Genomic DNA, 14755 nt, shown 5'->3' with positions numbered 1-14755 from the left:
CCTGCAGTCGCCAAAGTTTTAAGTCAAAACATTCACACACGTTGACAAAGCCTCACCTTGTGTTGTTGTGGGCAGGTCGCTTCTGATAACAAGAGCGGTATAGCAGCTCAAGCGGGCTTGGCCTGCAAACAAAAGAACGAAAATAAAAACTGCGTGAATATTCACGATAAAACAAAGTTACAAAGTGGCGAGCCGGGTGAAGACAAATTAAACTTAAGCGAGATAATTAAAGTGAATGCAATCAGGCGAGGGCAGGAGGCAAGGCCCCGCGTGGCTAGGCCCCGCGTTGTAAAGTTCCAACCTGGACATCGATTCCCATGCTCGCTGCTACTCAACTGACATCCCTACGAGAGAGAGGCTCTACCTTGGTAAACAACAACCACCACCACAACCACAATCGCAATGAGAATTTCTCACCTCGGGACGTCACACGGTAGCAGGTGACGTGACGTCACTTCCTGGGAACGAGACACGCTCCTCCCACAATGAGCTGCTCCGTAACTAATTAAATTAGAGAATGAATAAATTATGTTAATGTTGCCGTCCGTTATGTCGTGAGTGCTGAACCCGTCGCAATAAACTCGCGACGGCTTTAACGAACACATTATGTTAATGAGCCGCCAGTCACTGGGCGTAGCTTTGCCCAAATAAGGATTGGCACTGGAACGATATTGGCAGTGACCCAAGCGGAGGTGACCTCTGTTCAAGAGCGCGGGGGAGGGGTGAATACCTTGGTGACATGACGTCACTAGCGAGGTACACCTCCCCTTGGCGTTTCACGCCAATGAGGTAAAGCTGAGTGGCGACGTCACAGCGGGATTGGAGTTTAAGTTGATTTAGATTCATTTTCATTGCTCCCTCCCTTGGGTGCGTGGGCTCAGCTACAACAACAACGTGGACATTATTGTGTATACACTGTGTGTGTGTACACTGTGCATGTATACTGTGTGTGTGTGTACACTGTGTATGTGTGTACACTGTGTGTGTGTACACTGTGTGTGTGTACACTGTGTGTACATTGTGTGTGTACACTGTGTGTGTACACTGTGTGTATACACTATGTGTGTGTACACTGTGCATGTATACTGTGTGTGTGTTCACTGTGTGTGTGTACACTGTGTGTATACACTGTGTGTGTGTACACTGTGTGTATACTGTGTGTTTACACACTGTGTGTGTACACTGTGTGTGTATATACACTGTGTGTATACACTGTATGTGTGTGTGTGTACACTGTGTATGTGTGTACACTGTCTGTGTGTACACTGTGTGTACATTGTGTGTGTGTGTACACTGTGTGTATACAATATGTGTATACACACTGTGTGTACACTGTGTGTGTGTACACTGTGTGGGTACACTGTGTGTATGTGTACACTGTGTGTGTGTACACTGTGCGTGTAGACTGTGTGTGTGTGTTCACTATGTGTGTATGTACACTGTGTGTATACACTGTGTGTGTGTACACTGTGTGTGTACACCGTGTGTGTACACAATGTGTGTACACTGTGTGTAACAGTGATCATAGGGACTGTGACCGAATTTTTAACAATAAACTACATAAATTATAACACCAAAATCTAGAGCCATATTTTAGGCCACTGTCCATAGACAGTGTTGAGTCTATGGACAGTGTTGAGTCCATGGGCAGTGTTGAGTCTATGGTGCAGTTCTGAGTCTATGGTGCAGTCTTGAGTCTATGGGCAGTGTTGAGTCTATGGTGCAGTGTTGAGTCTATGGGCAGTGTTGAGTCTATGGGCAGTGCTGAGTCTATGGGCAGTGTTTATCAGTTCTACAGAATCTGAGCCTCGCTCGCACTGCGTGTTCGCCTATCCGCACTACGATTTATAAAAGCGCCCTGCTAAGGCCTCACGTGATAACAGCCCCACCGAGTCGCCTGCCTGTGATTCGAGGCACGGAACGTCGAATCTCCTCCTCCACCACGACCACACGAGGACATTGTTTTGTTTATAACCTCACCACGAAGGAGGATATAGCTTAAGACCCCCTCCCCAGACACCTACGCAGCGTTGCGCTGGTGAGTGCCGCGTTGAGGCCTATTCCGGGAGTGTCACCGGTCTCGGCTAGATTGCCCAGCCGGCCGAGGCGGCACTTTGGCCGGCTACAGATGCCGCTGTCATGCGATGGTCTCCATAGAGACCTGGAAGATGGTCTCTAGGTTATGTTGTGGGTTAGCAAGCTTCCAAAGGATGCGTGAAGGCTGCCGCTAGGCCTTTGTAACGAATCTTTGCTGCGTGTTTTAAACTTGAATTATTTGCAATGCACGCGTGTCAATGTGCTCTAGAGGAGTTGTAGAACCCTAGCTGCCACTGCTATTCAGTGGCCTAAATTATGGCTCTAGATTTTGGTGTTATAATTTATTTATGTAGTTTATTGTTAAAAATTCGGTCACACTCCCTATGATCACTGTTACATTGCATTTATGGCTTTTATTTTGGTGATTTCGAAAAAAATTGTTTTGGCCATGTTTTTGTTTATTGTAGTACGGAGTTAGACTGATGGCTTTAATCTTAGTTGTCTTGTGGTTGTTGTTGTTATTTGACTTGCATCCCACTGGGATTTTTGCACACAGCGTTGGTGTACGGTGCTATTTCAGGAATATTTTGATATTTTTTTCCTGTATTTTCTGTTTGCACAGTCACGTAATCACTTTAAGATGTTTTCTTGTTCATGTTTTTTGTTTGTTGCGGTTGCACCCGATTCAAGAGCCGAATGGCTCACAGGGCTATACCAAATAAATGAACTATGAACTATGCGTCGCTCAAAGACTTCACTCGAGCGCGTCGTGTTCAAGCTCGCTTTGTCTACCTTAGGAGCTTACAAAGTGCCGCCCAATAATTTACTGTGCGTCTGCCTCTTAGACCGAGTGAATCGCTTGAACAAGTGCACATTCAGAAGCGTAAACTCTGCGAGTATCTCGTTTTAAATTTAGATTTAAAGCTTTCGTGACTGCAGTAATTCATATTCTTAGCTCTTTCGGTAAAGTCACGTTGAAGGGAAACAATAAAATATATAAAACAATAAAAATTCTCACGACAATTCGACCTGATGACGACCGTTTGTGTTATGGTCGAAACGTCGTGAGAATTTTTATTGTTTTATATATATTATTATTTTATTGTTTCCCTTCAACGTGACTTTACCGAAAGAGCTAAGAATATCTCGTTTTATTCATAGTCCGTGTTTCCAAGGATAAAACAAATTGCACATTCTCATTACCAATACATCGACCTGGCTGGCGGTCAAAGTTGCCAGGAGCCCCTTTCCCTGTCGGCTTGACATTTTTTTCAACTCAATTGTTTTTTTACACAGCTCTTGGACAGACGTGCGGCAGTGTTGGTTTCTATCCTGGAAGGTGCTCTCACTTCAGGGGCTGTTTCATTGATGGGAAAAAAAAACCTGAGCTGGGGGTGTAATCAATGTTGTTTTATTGATCTAGTTTAAAACAATCAGCACGAACATCGGTGCCAAACTAACACGATGTGAGGCGCTAGATTTGAAGCTTTCGTGATGTGCAAGGATTCATACTCTGGCTTATTTTCGGTAAAGTCGCGGAGGTAAAAAAAATAAAGTTAAACCCAAGTTAAACTTTAGCAGCCTTATAGTTTACAGCAGTATGCTCTGCAAGGCAACCAGTTTGTCAGCTTAACTACTGCCTCCTGCCTCTGGTTCACGTGTGTAATGCTCTTCAACCTGCACACGGCCATCTCTCCGTCCCCAACCCCCTGCAGCATAACAGAAGGCGGCTTAACTTAGCCCCCCCCCACGGCCCTTCTTGTCTCTCCCCCCCCTTAACCTGTATACAATCTCGGGTGTCTTAGAGTTCCTCTTTGGTTCTATTCGGTAAAGTCACGTAGGTAAAAAATAAAACAAAAATCACGACGTTTCGGCCACAACACAAGCGACCTTCATCAGGTGAAAGGATCAGGCTGTCTCGAGGACAGCGCTGGAGTGAAACACAGCCATGCTCAGACCGCGACCTTTAAGCTGTCCACGGTCTGAGCGTGGCTGTGTTTCACTCCAGTGCTGCCCTCGAGACAGCCTGATCCCTTCACCTGATGAAGGCCGCTTGTGTTGTGGCCGAAACGTCGTGATTTTTGTTGTTTTATTTTTTACCTACGTGACTTTACCGAATAGAACCAAAGAGTATGGATCCTTGCAGTCACGAAAGCTTTAAATCTAGAATTGGCTTAGAGTTCTCTTCACTTGATGTAGCAATTTTTACCGTGATGGTTTCCACCTCAAGACGGAAGCTTGTGCTACTGCCTCCGAAACGTCGTGATTTTAATTGAGTTGTTTTTAAAATTTATTTATTTTATTGATTTTTTTACCTACGTGACTTTAGCGAACAAAAAACAAAGAGTCCGATGTGAGGAGGCGTTTCCCCCAACGTTCGTTTTCTGCGGTGGCAAAAAATGCAGCCTCTGCGAAACGATGAGAACCTAAACATTTTGCTCAACGCAGGAGGAACGTGTCCATCAACGAGGGAGCCTTAGGCATGCATCCAATTGTCCCTTGTGAAGGAGGAGGTCTTTAACCCGGCATGGTTGTCACCTGGTGCACAGGAGGTCGTGGGGTTTGATACCGACCCTGACACTCCCTGCTGTATCTTTGGAGTTGACGTTTCTCGCGCCCCGCGGCCGCGTGGATTTCTCTCCCCGAGTCCTCCGGTTTTTTCCCCTCCACATTCCGAAACGCCACGCGTTTAGAGTATTTTGCCCTGAATGTCCACTTGATATCAGCCCACTATTTGTGGGCCAGGTCTCTTCTTAAAAAGAGCTATGTAGCACGGTGGTGTGCTTCACGTGGCAACATTAAACATTGGTTACTTTTATTAGTATAGATTTTTTTAAAGTGATTTGTTTACTCTTCCTGTAACTCTGCACTCACGCCGTGTTTTTGTTTAGTGTTTGTTGTCATGTTTTGACCCAGTGCCACAGCTGGACATCTGTGACAAAAAGAGCTTCGTAGCGCTTTGGATTCCTCCTCTTGCAGTCTAAATAAATATCATTTCCACTGCTCCTCCTACTCCCTCCCCTTCACCCCTCCTAGCCAAGTGAAGGAAGCCTCCAGGCCGACCATCTGCCACCCCCCCCCCCCCAATGGAGGCTTTCCACACCACCACCCGTTTAGTGGCCTTGCTGATCGTTGTGCTGGGCGACCGTCACAACCCCTTCGCCCTGCCGCTTGACCGTGAGTAGCAAACAGCGCCGCTACCCCACTTGAGACGATGCCCCCTCTCAAAGCTACTCCCACTAAAGGCCATCGATTAAACTCGACACTTTTGACTTCACCAGGCAATGCCCACTGAGCTTCGTGGCTCTTATTTTTTTCAGAAGCGCCCCGGCTCTTGCAAATGATGGCTTCAACGAAGCACTTCGACGTTCAAGCGGGGCCGAGTACTCGAAACACTTGTGGGTATCTGTGTGAGTAGTGTGTGGGTCTCTGTGTGAGTAGTGTGTGGGTTTCTGTGGGTCTCACACAGAGACACAAATACTACTCACACAGAGACCCACACACTACTCACACAGAGAGACCCACACACTACTCACACAGAGAGAACCACACACTACTCACACACAGAGACCCACACACTACTCACACAGAGACCCACACACTACTCACACAGAGACCCACACACTACTCACACAGAGACCCACAGTCTACTCACACAGAGACCCACAGACTACTCACACAGAGACCCACGCACTACTAACAGAGAGACCCACAGACTACTCACACAGAGACCCACACACTACTCACACAGAGACCCACAGACTACTCACACAGAGACCCACACACTACTCACAGAGATACCCATAGACTACTCACACAGAGACCCACAGACTACTCACACAGAGACCCACACACTACTCACACAGAGACCCACACACTACTCACACAGAGACCCACAGACTACTCACACAGAGACCCACACACTACTCACACAGAGATCCACACACTACTCACACAGAGACCCACACACTACTCACACAGAGACCCACATACTACTCACACAGAGACCCACACACTACTCACACAGAGACCCACACACTACTCACACAGAGACCCACATACTACTCACACAGAGACCCACACACTACTCACACAGAGACCCACACACTACTCACACAGAGACCCTACTAACACTCTGCTGTATTTTCGCCCGCAGCTGCGGTTATCATCTCTGGCCACATACGGTACCAAAGAAGCTCACATCAGGTGTATGCAGCAAAGCAGCAACCTCCGGAAACACGACGGAAAGGTGCACGGTTGCGACATCACATACACACACACGTACAGGGCCCAGTTGAGTACGCAGTTTGTTAAGGTGCAACACTGCAAGTACTTGCTCGGCCCGGAGCGACCCCCCCCCCCCCCACCCTCGGGAGCGACCTCTGCCCGCTCGCTGTCTCTGCCCCCCCCCCCCACCACCGCCTCACACAGCCAACCCCCCGTCGATGCTGTCGGAGCAAGACAGGATGTACAGGGCGAGAGAGGGAGAGGCGGTGTACATGGAGTGCTCGGTGTGGCCGCCCGCCACCATCCTGTGGTGAGACCGAACGCCGCGCCTGAGCGTCCGTCCCTCTCCGCCTCTCCTCTCGCTCTCCGCTCGCTGGAGACTCTTTTTGTTTATTTCACCGCCTGATGCCCACCGAGCCGTGCAGCTGTTTTTCAGAAGCTACCCGGCCATGTCGCAAACGACGGCCCTGACGACGCGCCTCGAAGCTCCCTGTCGCGAGGGCTGTACGTGCCCTGAACTTCTTTCGCACCCTACGTGGCCAACCGTGCTAATCTGTGCCTCCGTGGATCTGGGTGTCTGTGGGTCTCTCTGTATGTGTACGTGCCCTGAACTTCTTTCGCACCCTATGTGGCCAACCGTGCTAATCAGAGGCACGAGAGCCGAGTCTGTTTTGGAATGCCGCCAGCGGGTTTGCATGGCTGGCCACGTACGGAGCGAAAGAAGTTCAACATAGAACACTCCCATAGACTTCAATGCTAAAGGCTCCCATAGACTTCACTGTTAAAGGCTCCCATAGACTTCAATGTTAAAGGCTCCCATAGACTTCAATGTTAAAGGCACCCATAGACTTCAATGTTAAAGGCTCCCATAGACTTCAATGTTAAAGGCTCCCACAGACTTCAATGTTAAAGGCTCCCATAGACTTCAATGTTAAAGGCTCCCATAGACTTCAATGTTAAAGGCTCCCATAGGCATCAATGTTAAAGGCTCCCATATGCTTCAATGTTAAAGGCTCCCATAGACTTCAATGTTAAAGGCTTCCATAGACTTCAATGTTAAAGGCTCCCATAGACTTCACTGTTAAAGGCTCCCATAGACTTCAATGTCAAAGGCTCCCATAGACTTCAATGTCAAAGGCTCCCATAGACTTCAATGTTAAAGGCTCCCATAGGCTTCAATGTTAAAGGCTCCCATAGACTTCAATGTTAAAGGCTCCCATAGACTTCACTGTTAAAGGCTCCCATAGACTTCAATGTCAAAGGCTCCCATAGACTTCAATGTCAAAGGCTCGCATAGGCTTCAATGTTAAAGGCTCCCATAGGCTAACATTTATAATTTCGCGCGCGCGGGGGCGGGGTAGGGCGACTGTCGATGGCCGCCACGCAGACGTGGCTCAGAGCGAGAGAGCGAGAGAGGGGCACTCAACGCGGCGGAGGGCCGCGTGAACCTCGCCGCCCCAACGTCCCCCGGGACGTTCGCCTCCGCGTCTCGCGAAGCAGCCGACCCCGGATCTCAAATCCCCCGACGGCATCGCCGTCAAACCTCAACGGTTCACGCCCCCCACGCCCCCCACGCCCCCCACGCCTTCCCGCGCACCGCCAGGTTCAGGAACTACCAGAGCTTGAATGTTGAGGGCGAGCGCTTCCAGATCTTCGAGAATGGCACCCTTCACATCGTGGACTTGCGGCGCGAGGACTCGAACACTTACACCTGCTTCGCCATCAACAACCTGAACACCGGCCAGCTGCGGGCGCACCTCTCCGTGGAAGGTGAGCAAAGTCGCCGCCGGCAACAAACCCGCCGGCCGGAATTCCTCTCCGATCCGGCGCCGAGCCGTTAACCGCTGCCGCACCGCAACCGCCGCCATCGAAGACGAAGATCCCCCACCGTGTAGCCCAGGGGTAGGCAAATGTTTTGACTCGCGAGCCACAGTGCGTTCTAAAATTTGACAGAGGGGCCGGGCCAGGAACAGATGGATGGAGTGTTTGTGTGAACTAAATATAAATGGCGTGTTAAAAATCATTACGTGAAAGGATTTGGCCTTTAACAGGTAGCAAAGCATTTATTTGCAAGGCAATTTAACAAATTGCACGAATCTGAACAATACAAAAATATGTCGTAACGTGACTGATCAAACATCGTGAAAACAGCGCCGTCTAATGGGGAAATGGGGGCATTACAGGAGAAAGGTAAAATTTAATTTAATAATAATAATATTTGGACAAGTTCGGCGGGCCAGATTAAAAAGCCCAACGGGCCCTAGAAGGCCCGGGGGCCGTACATTGCCCACGTCTGGTGTAGCCTCAACAGGCCGCAGGGGCAAGCGCTGTTAGCAAGTAGCACCTGTGAAGGCCGGCACGGCGCACGAGGGGGTGGGTGGCCAGCGCCACGCCCGACCGCCTTTGTCTCCCCGGTGCTGGCGATGTTCGCCACACACCGCGCCGGGTGCTCGTTTGAGGCCGAGTCGACCTAGGGGAGACCCAAGACGGGTTCAGATAATCATCACCGCGTGTTGGTGGCCGTGAGCGGGAATCGAACTTGGGTTCGGCCGGGTTCGTAGCGCGGCGTAGCACGGCGTAGACCGCTACACCCGCCGCCGCCACCACCACCACCATTAACTACCACCACCATCACCCCCACAACCACCCCCACAGTGGCGTCGGACGGTGAGGAGGAGGACGAGGAGGAGGAGGAGGGGGACGAGGAGGAGGACGAGGAGGAGGACGAGGAGGAGGACGAGGACAAGGAGGACGAGGAGGAGGACGAGGAGGACGAGGAGGAGGGCCAGGACGATGGCAAGGAGGCCTCTACGTCCTCGCCATCGGCCCCCAACGCCGGTAGCGGCCGTGACGGCGGTGCTGACGATGGCGAGGATGACGACGACGAGCTGTTAGCTACCTCGCCAGGTACGCGGGAGGGCGGCGGCTTGGATCGTCTGTCCACCCTGACGATGCAAATGGCCGTGGTCAGCCCAATGAGGTCGGCGGCGCGGAAAGTCCTGGGTTTTAAAAAAACTGGGTTTCTGGCCACCCCGTGAATCTCCATTGGCTGCTCGGGTTCCCAAGTGCTTGCTCCATTCATGCTTGGATTCAATGTTAAAGGCTCCCATAGACTTCAATGTTAAAGGCTCCCATAGACTTCACTGTTAAAGGCTCCCATAGACTTCACTGTTAAAGGCTCCCATAGACTTCACTGTTAAAGGCTCCCATAGACTTCACTGTTAAAGGCTCCCATAGACTTCACTGTTAAAGGCTCCCACAGACTTTAATGTTAAAGGCTCCCACAGACTTCAATGTTAAAGGCTCCCACAGACTTCAATGTTAAAGGCTCCCACAGACTTCAATGTTAAAGGCTCCCACAGACTTCAATGTTAAAGGCTCCCACAGACTTCAATGTTAAAGGCTCCCATAGACTTCAATGTTAAAGGATCCCATAGACTTCAATGTTAAAGGCTCCCATAGACTTCAATGTTAAAGGCTCCCATAGACTTCAATGTTAAAGGCTCCCATAGACTTCAATGTTAAAGGCTCCCATAGACTTCACTGTTAAAGGCTCCCATAGACTTCACTGTTAAAGGCTCCCATAGACTTCACTGTTAAAGGCTCCCATAGACTTCACTGTTAAAGGCTCCCATAGACTTCACTGTTAAAGGCTCCCATAGACTTCACTGTTAAAGGCTCCCATAGACTTCAATGTTAAAGGCTCCCATAGACTTCAATGTTAAAGGCTCCCATATACTTCAATATTAAAGGCTCCCATAGGCTTCAATGTTAAAGGCTCCCATATACTTCAATGTTAAAGGCTCCCATAGACTTCGCTGTTAAAGGCTCCCATAGACTTCACTGTTAAAGGCTCCCATAGACTTCACTGTTAAAGGCTCCCATAGGCTTCACTGTTAAAGGCTCCCATAGACTTCACTGTTAAAGGCTCCCATAGACTTCACTGTTAAAGGCTCCCATAGACTGCACTGTTAAAGGCTCCCATAGACTTCACTGTTAAAGGCTCCCATAGACTTCACTGTTAAAGGCTCCCACAGACTTCAATGTTAAAGGCTCCCACAGACATCAATTTTAAAGGCTCCCACAGACTTCAATGTTAAAGGCTCCCATAGACTTCAATGTTAAAGGCTCCCATAGACTTCAATGTTAAAGGCTCCGATAGACTTCAATGTTAAAGGCTCCCATAGTCTTCAATGTTACAGGCTCCCATAGACTTCAATGTTAAAGGCTCCCACAGACTTCAATGTTAAAGGCTCCCACAGACTTCAATGTTAAAGGATCCCACAGACTTCAATGTTAAAGGCTCCCACAGACTTCAATGTTAAAGGCTCCCACAGACTTCAATGTTAAAGGCTCCCACAGACTTCAATGTTAAAGGCTCCCATAGACTTCAATGTTAAAGGCTCCCATAGACTTCAATGTTAAAGGCTCCCATAGACTTCAATGTTAAAGGCTCCCATAGACTTCAATGTTAAAGGCTCCCATAGACTTCACTGTTAAAGGCTCCCACAGACTTCAATGTTAAAGGCTCCCACAGACATCAATTTTAAAGGCTCCCACAGACTTCAATGTTAAAGGCTCCCATAGACTTCAATGTTAAAGGCTCCCATAGACTTCAATGTTAAAGGCTCCGATAGACTTCAATGTTAAAGGCTCCGATAGACTTCAATGTTAAAGGCTCCGATAGACTTCAATGTTAAAGGCTCCCACAGACTTCAATGTTAAAGGCTCCCACAGACTTCAATGTTAAAGGCTCCCACAGACTTCAATGTTAAAGGCTCCCACAGACTTCAATGTTAAAGGCTCCCACAGACTTCAATGTTAAAGGCTCCCATAGACTTCAATGTTAAAGGCTCCCATAGACTTCAATGTTAAAGGCTCCCATAGACTTCACTGTTAAAGGCTCCCATAGACTTCAATGTTAAAGGCTCCCATAGACTTCACTGTTAAAGGCTCCCACAGACTTCAATGTTAAAGGCTCCCACAGTCATCAATTTTAAAGGCTCCCACAGACTTCAATGTTAAAGGCTCCCATAGACTTCAATGTTAAAGGCTCCCATAGACTTCAATGTTAAAGGCTCCGATAGACTTCAATGTTAAAGGCTCCGATAGACTTCAATGTTAAAGGCTCCCATAGTCTTCAATGTTACAGGCTCCCATAGACTTCAATGTTAAAGGCTCCCACAGACTTCAATGTTAAAGGCTCCCACAGACTTCAATGTTAAAGGCTCCCACAGACTTCAATGTTAAAGGCTCCCACAGACTTCAATGTTAAAGGCTCCCACAGACTTCAATGTTAAAGGCTCCCACAGACTTCAATGTTAAAGGCTCCCATAGACTTCAATGTTAAAGGCTCCCATAGACTTCAATGTTAAAGGCTCCCATAGACTTCAATGTTAAAGGCTCCCATAGACTTCAATGTTAAAGGCTCCCATAGACTTCAATGTTAAAGGCTCCCATAGACTTCACTGTTAAAGGCTCCCATAGACTTCACTGTTAAAGGCTCCCATAGACTTCACTGTTAAAGGCTCCCATAGACTTCACTGTTAAAGGCTCCCATAGACTTCACTGTTAAAGGCTCCCACAGACTTCAATGTTAAAGGCTCCCACAGACTTCAGTGTTAAAGGCTCCCACAGACTTCAATGTTAAAGGCTCCCACAGACTTCAATGTTAAAGGCTCCCACAGACTTCAATGTTAAAGGCTCCCACAGACTTCAATGTTAAAGGCTCCCACAGACTTCAATGTTAAAGGCTCCCACAGACTTCAATGTTAAAGGCTCCCACAGACTTCAATGTTAAAGGCTCCCATAGACTTCACTGTTAAAGGCTCCCATAGACTTCACTGTTAAAGGCTCCCATAGACTTCACTGTTAAAGGCTCCCATAGACTTCACTGTTAAAGGCTCCCATAGACTTCAATGTTAAAGGCTCCCATAGACTTCAATGTTAAAGGCTCCCATAGACTTCAATGTTAAAGGCTGCCATAGACTTCACTGTTAAAGGCTCCCATAGACTTCACTGTTAAAGGCTCCCATAGACTTCAATGTTAAAGGCTCCCATAGACTTCAATGTTAAAGGCTCCCATAGACTTCACTGTTAAAGGCTCCCATAGACTTCACTGTTAAAGGCTCCCATAGACTTCACTGTTAAAGGCTCCCATAGACTTCACTGTTAAAGGCTCCCATAGACTTCACTGTTAAAGGCTCCCATAGACTTCACTGTTAAAGGCTCCCATAGACTTCACTGTTAAAGGCTCCCATAGACTTCACTGTTAAAGGGTCCCATAGACTTCAATGTTAAAGGCTCCCATAGACTCACGGAGGTGCACACATCGAGGGCAGTCAACAAAGTTCCGGTCAAACGGAGATAAAAGAACGCTTTGAAAATAAAAAAGATTCTCAGCATCGCAACTCTAGGCAGGGGTTTGCTGTTTTGGCAAAGAGCGTTGTTGACACTCGGGTGTTGGTGGTGGTCCACCGCTCACCGCAGAGGAGTTACAATCGGGCACCCAACGTCGATGATGTGACAGTCGGCGTTTTAATTTACCAAATAGCTTTAAACGTAGTGTTATGGATCGTCTCTCTGAATGATTGGGTGAGTGGCAGAGTGAACAAGTGAGGAAGAGGTTTCAGTCTCAACTATCAACAACCTCCAACAAATCTTCCATCTCCTAGGAGGTGGTGGTGTTGGTGGTGGTGGAGATGGTGGCGGTGGTGTTGGTGGTGTTGGTGGTGGTGGTGTTAGTGGTGTTGGTGGTGGTGTTGGTGATGGTGATGTTGGTGGTGTTGGTGGTGGTGGTGTTGGTGTTAGTGGTGTTGGTGGTGTTAGTGGTGTTGGTGGTGTTGGTGGTGGTGGTGTTGGTGGTGTTGGTGGTGGTGTTGGTGTTGGTGGTGTTGGTGGTGGTGTTGGTGGTGGTGTTGGTGGTGGTGTTGGTGGTGATGTTGGTGGTGTTGGTGGTGGTGGAGATGGAGGAGGAGGCGGAGGGTTGTAAGAGGCCCCCCGGTACTCGTACATTGCTCTCATCATAGCGATGGCGACTGACGTCTCGTTTCTCCGCTTGCCCCTTTGCAGCGGCAACGACATCATCAGCGACGTCATCAGCGGCGACGACGTCATCAGCGACGACGTCAGCGGCGGCGACGACGTCAGCGGGGCGGGCGTCTGCCACCAGCAAGGCGTCTTGCTGCCCCGGTGCCGCTTGGGCCACGGCGCTTCTGCTCACGCTGGTGCCGTCGTTGGCGCGCGGCGGCGACGTCTAGAAGGAAGCTTTTCTTTCTCGCTCTCGCAAAAATCTTTACGATTTGCGATGCCCCGTTGCGTTCCGACATCGTTTCTCGTTTCCACGCATTTACGTTGTCCGAGTTTTATTGGGGGAGAAAAGTGACGCGCCGTGTGCCCGCGACGTCTCGCGGAGAGCCGTCTTGCGTGACGATTTTAAACGCGAGTTGCGACTGAGTCATGCCCTGAAGTTGTTCCATGCTGCTGCTGCTGCCGTGCTGAAGACATAATGATAAAGGCGCCAAGTTAGCTGTTGCTGCTGTTGTTGACACAAATGTTGCCGTTGTTGATGGTCCAGCTGAGGCAGGGAGAAGCTGCCTTAGTCTTGCGGGGCGAACGCTGTTGTGGATCTGGTGGGGGGGGGGGGGCGCTGTGGTGCTCTGTGAGTGATGTACAGCAACGGGAGACTAGAGTCTTGTGCGTCCGTCTCGTCTCACACGCTTAGGTGAGGACATCACTGATTAAGAATATTATTTTGTTACCAGGTTCAGAAGGGCCCACAACTGGGGCCTATCGTTGGCTTCCGATTTCACCGATTTTCCTCGAGTCGAAATAAAAACATCTGATTGTGAATATAACAGCACGAGCTTTAACTACCCGGCTTCACCCGGGACTTGGATTCACCACGTCCGGCCACCTTTGTCTCCCGATGTTCACACCACAACATTTACACGTTTGAGGCTGAGTCGACCTAGGGGAGGCCCAGGACCGGTTGAAATAATCGTCACCGGTGGTGGCCGTGAGCGGGAATCGAACTCGGGTCGCCGGGTTCGTAGCGCAGCGTAGCGCTAACCACTACACTACCGCTCCCCCCCCCACACACAGACACACACAGACACACACACAGCCACACACAGACACACAGACACACACACAGACACACACAGACACACACACAGACACACACACAGACACACACACAGACACACACAGACACACACACAGACACACACAGACAACGCTAACCGCTACACTACAATGCGTTACGCTTCCACGTGCGCGGGTCACGTGACAGATTTGATGTCACAGCTCACTTGCCGTGCAAAAAATAAATGCATTATTGAGCTCCCCCCCCCCCCCTAAAATAGAAGCTAAAAGTGTATTTTTATAATGTTTGCACAGTGTACAGTCTGGAAAGTACCCACATGGCAAATTTAAAGTTTGTTGCATGTCGGGAAGTACGCTAAACATTTTGAACAGACACACATAATCA

The 14755-nt window shown here is 49.0% G+C and overlaps 1 protein-coding gene across 3 annotated transcripts; it reads left to right on the top strand.

The window, feature by feature from the left end:
- Positions 1-1840: 1840 nt before the first annotated feature.
- LOC142921697 (uncharacterized) lies at positions 1841-14120 on the top strand. 3 transcript variants are annotated; one of them, XM_076063008.1, is made up of 8 exons: positions 1841-2038; positions 5074-5214; positions 5358-5435; positions 6194-6286; positions 6469-6574; positions 7868-8034; positions 8920-9171; positions 13336-14120. In XM_076063008.1, exons 2-8 carry the CDS (start codon positions 5124-5126, stop codon positions 13521-13523), a joined length of 975 nt encoding a protein of 324 aa, XP_075919123.1. In that variant the 5' UTR covers positions 1841-2038; positions 5074-5123; the 3' UTR covers positions 13524-14120. The 3 variants fall into 3 exon arrangements, with proteins under 3 accessions (XP_075919123.1, XP_075919122.1, XP_075919124.1); XM_076063007.1 differs by having other exon boundaries at positions 5358-5447; XM_076063009.1 differs by lacking the exon at positions 5358-5435.
- The last annotated feature ends 635 nt before the right edge of the window (positions 14121-14755 follow it).

This window comes from Petromyzon marinus, unplaced genomic scaffold, assembly GCF_048934315.1.
Source record: "Petromyzon marinus isolate PM22_M1 ecotype Great Lakes invasive population unplaced genomic scaffold, UKy_Petmar_22M1.pri1.0 PM_G_Scaffold_85, whole genome shotgun sequence".
In the NCBI taxonomy this organism is placed as follows: domain Eukaryota; kingdom Metazoa; phylum Chordata; class Hyperoartia; order Petromyzontiformes; family Petromyzontidae; genus Petromyzon; species Petromyzon marinus.
The sequence above is the reverse complement of the archived record's forward strand: the minus strand, read 5'-3'. Positions and strand labels throughout refer to the sequence as shown.

Coding starts and splice junctions, on each gene's coding strand:
- LOC142921697 (XM_076063007.1), top strand. CDS start 5,124: ATGGAGGCTTTCCACACCACCACCCGTTTAGTGGCCTTGCTGATCGTT. Junction 6,575..7,867: donor CCGCCCGCCACCATCCTGTG/GTGAGACCGAAC, acceptor GCGCACCGCCAG/GTTCAGGAACTACCAGAGCT. Junction 8,035..8,919: donor GGCGCACCTCTCCGTGGAAG/GTGAGCAAAGTC, acceptor CCACCCCCACAG/TGGCGTCGGACGGTGAGGAG.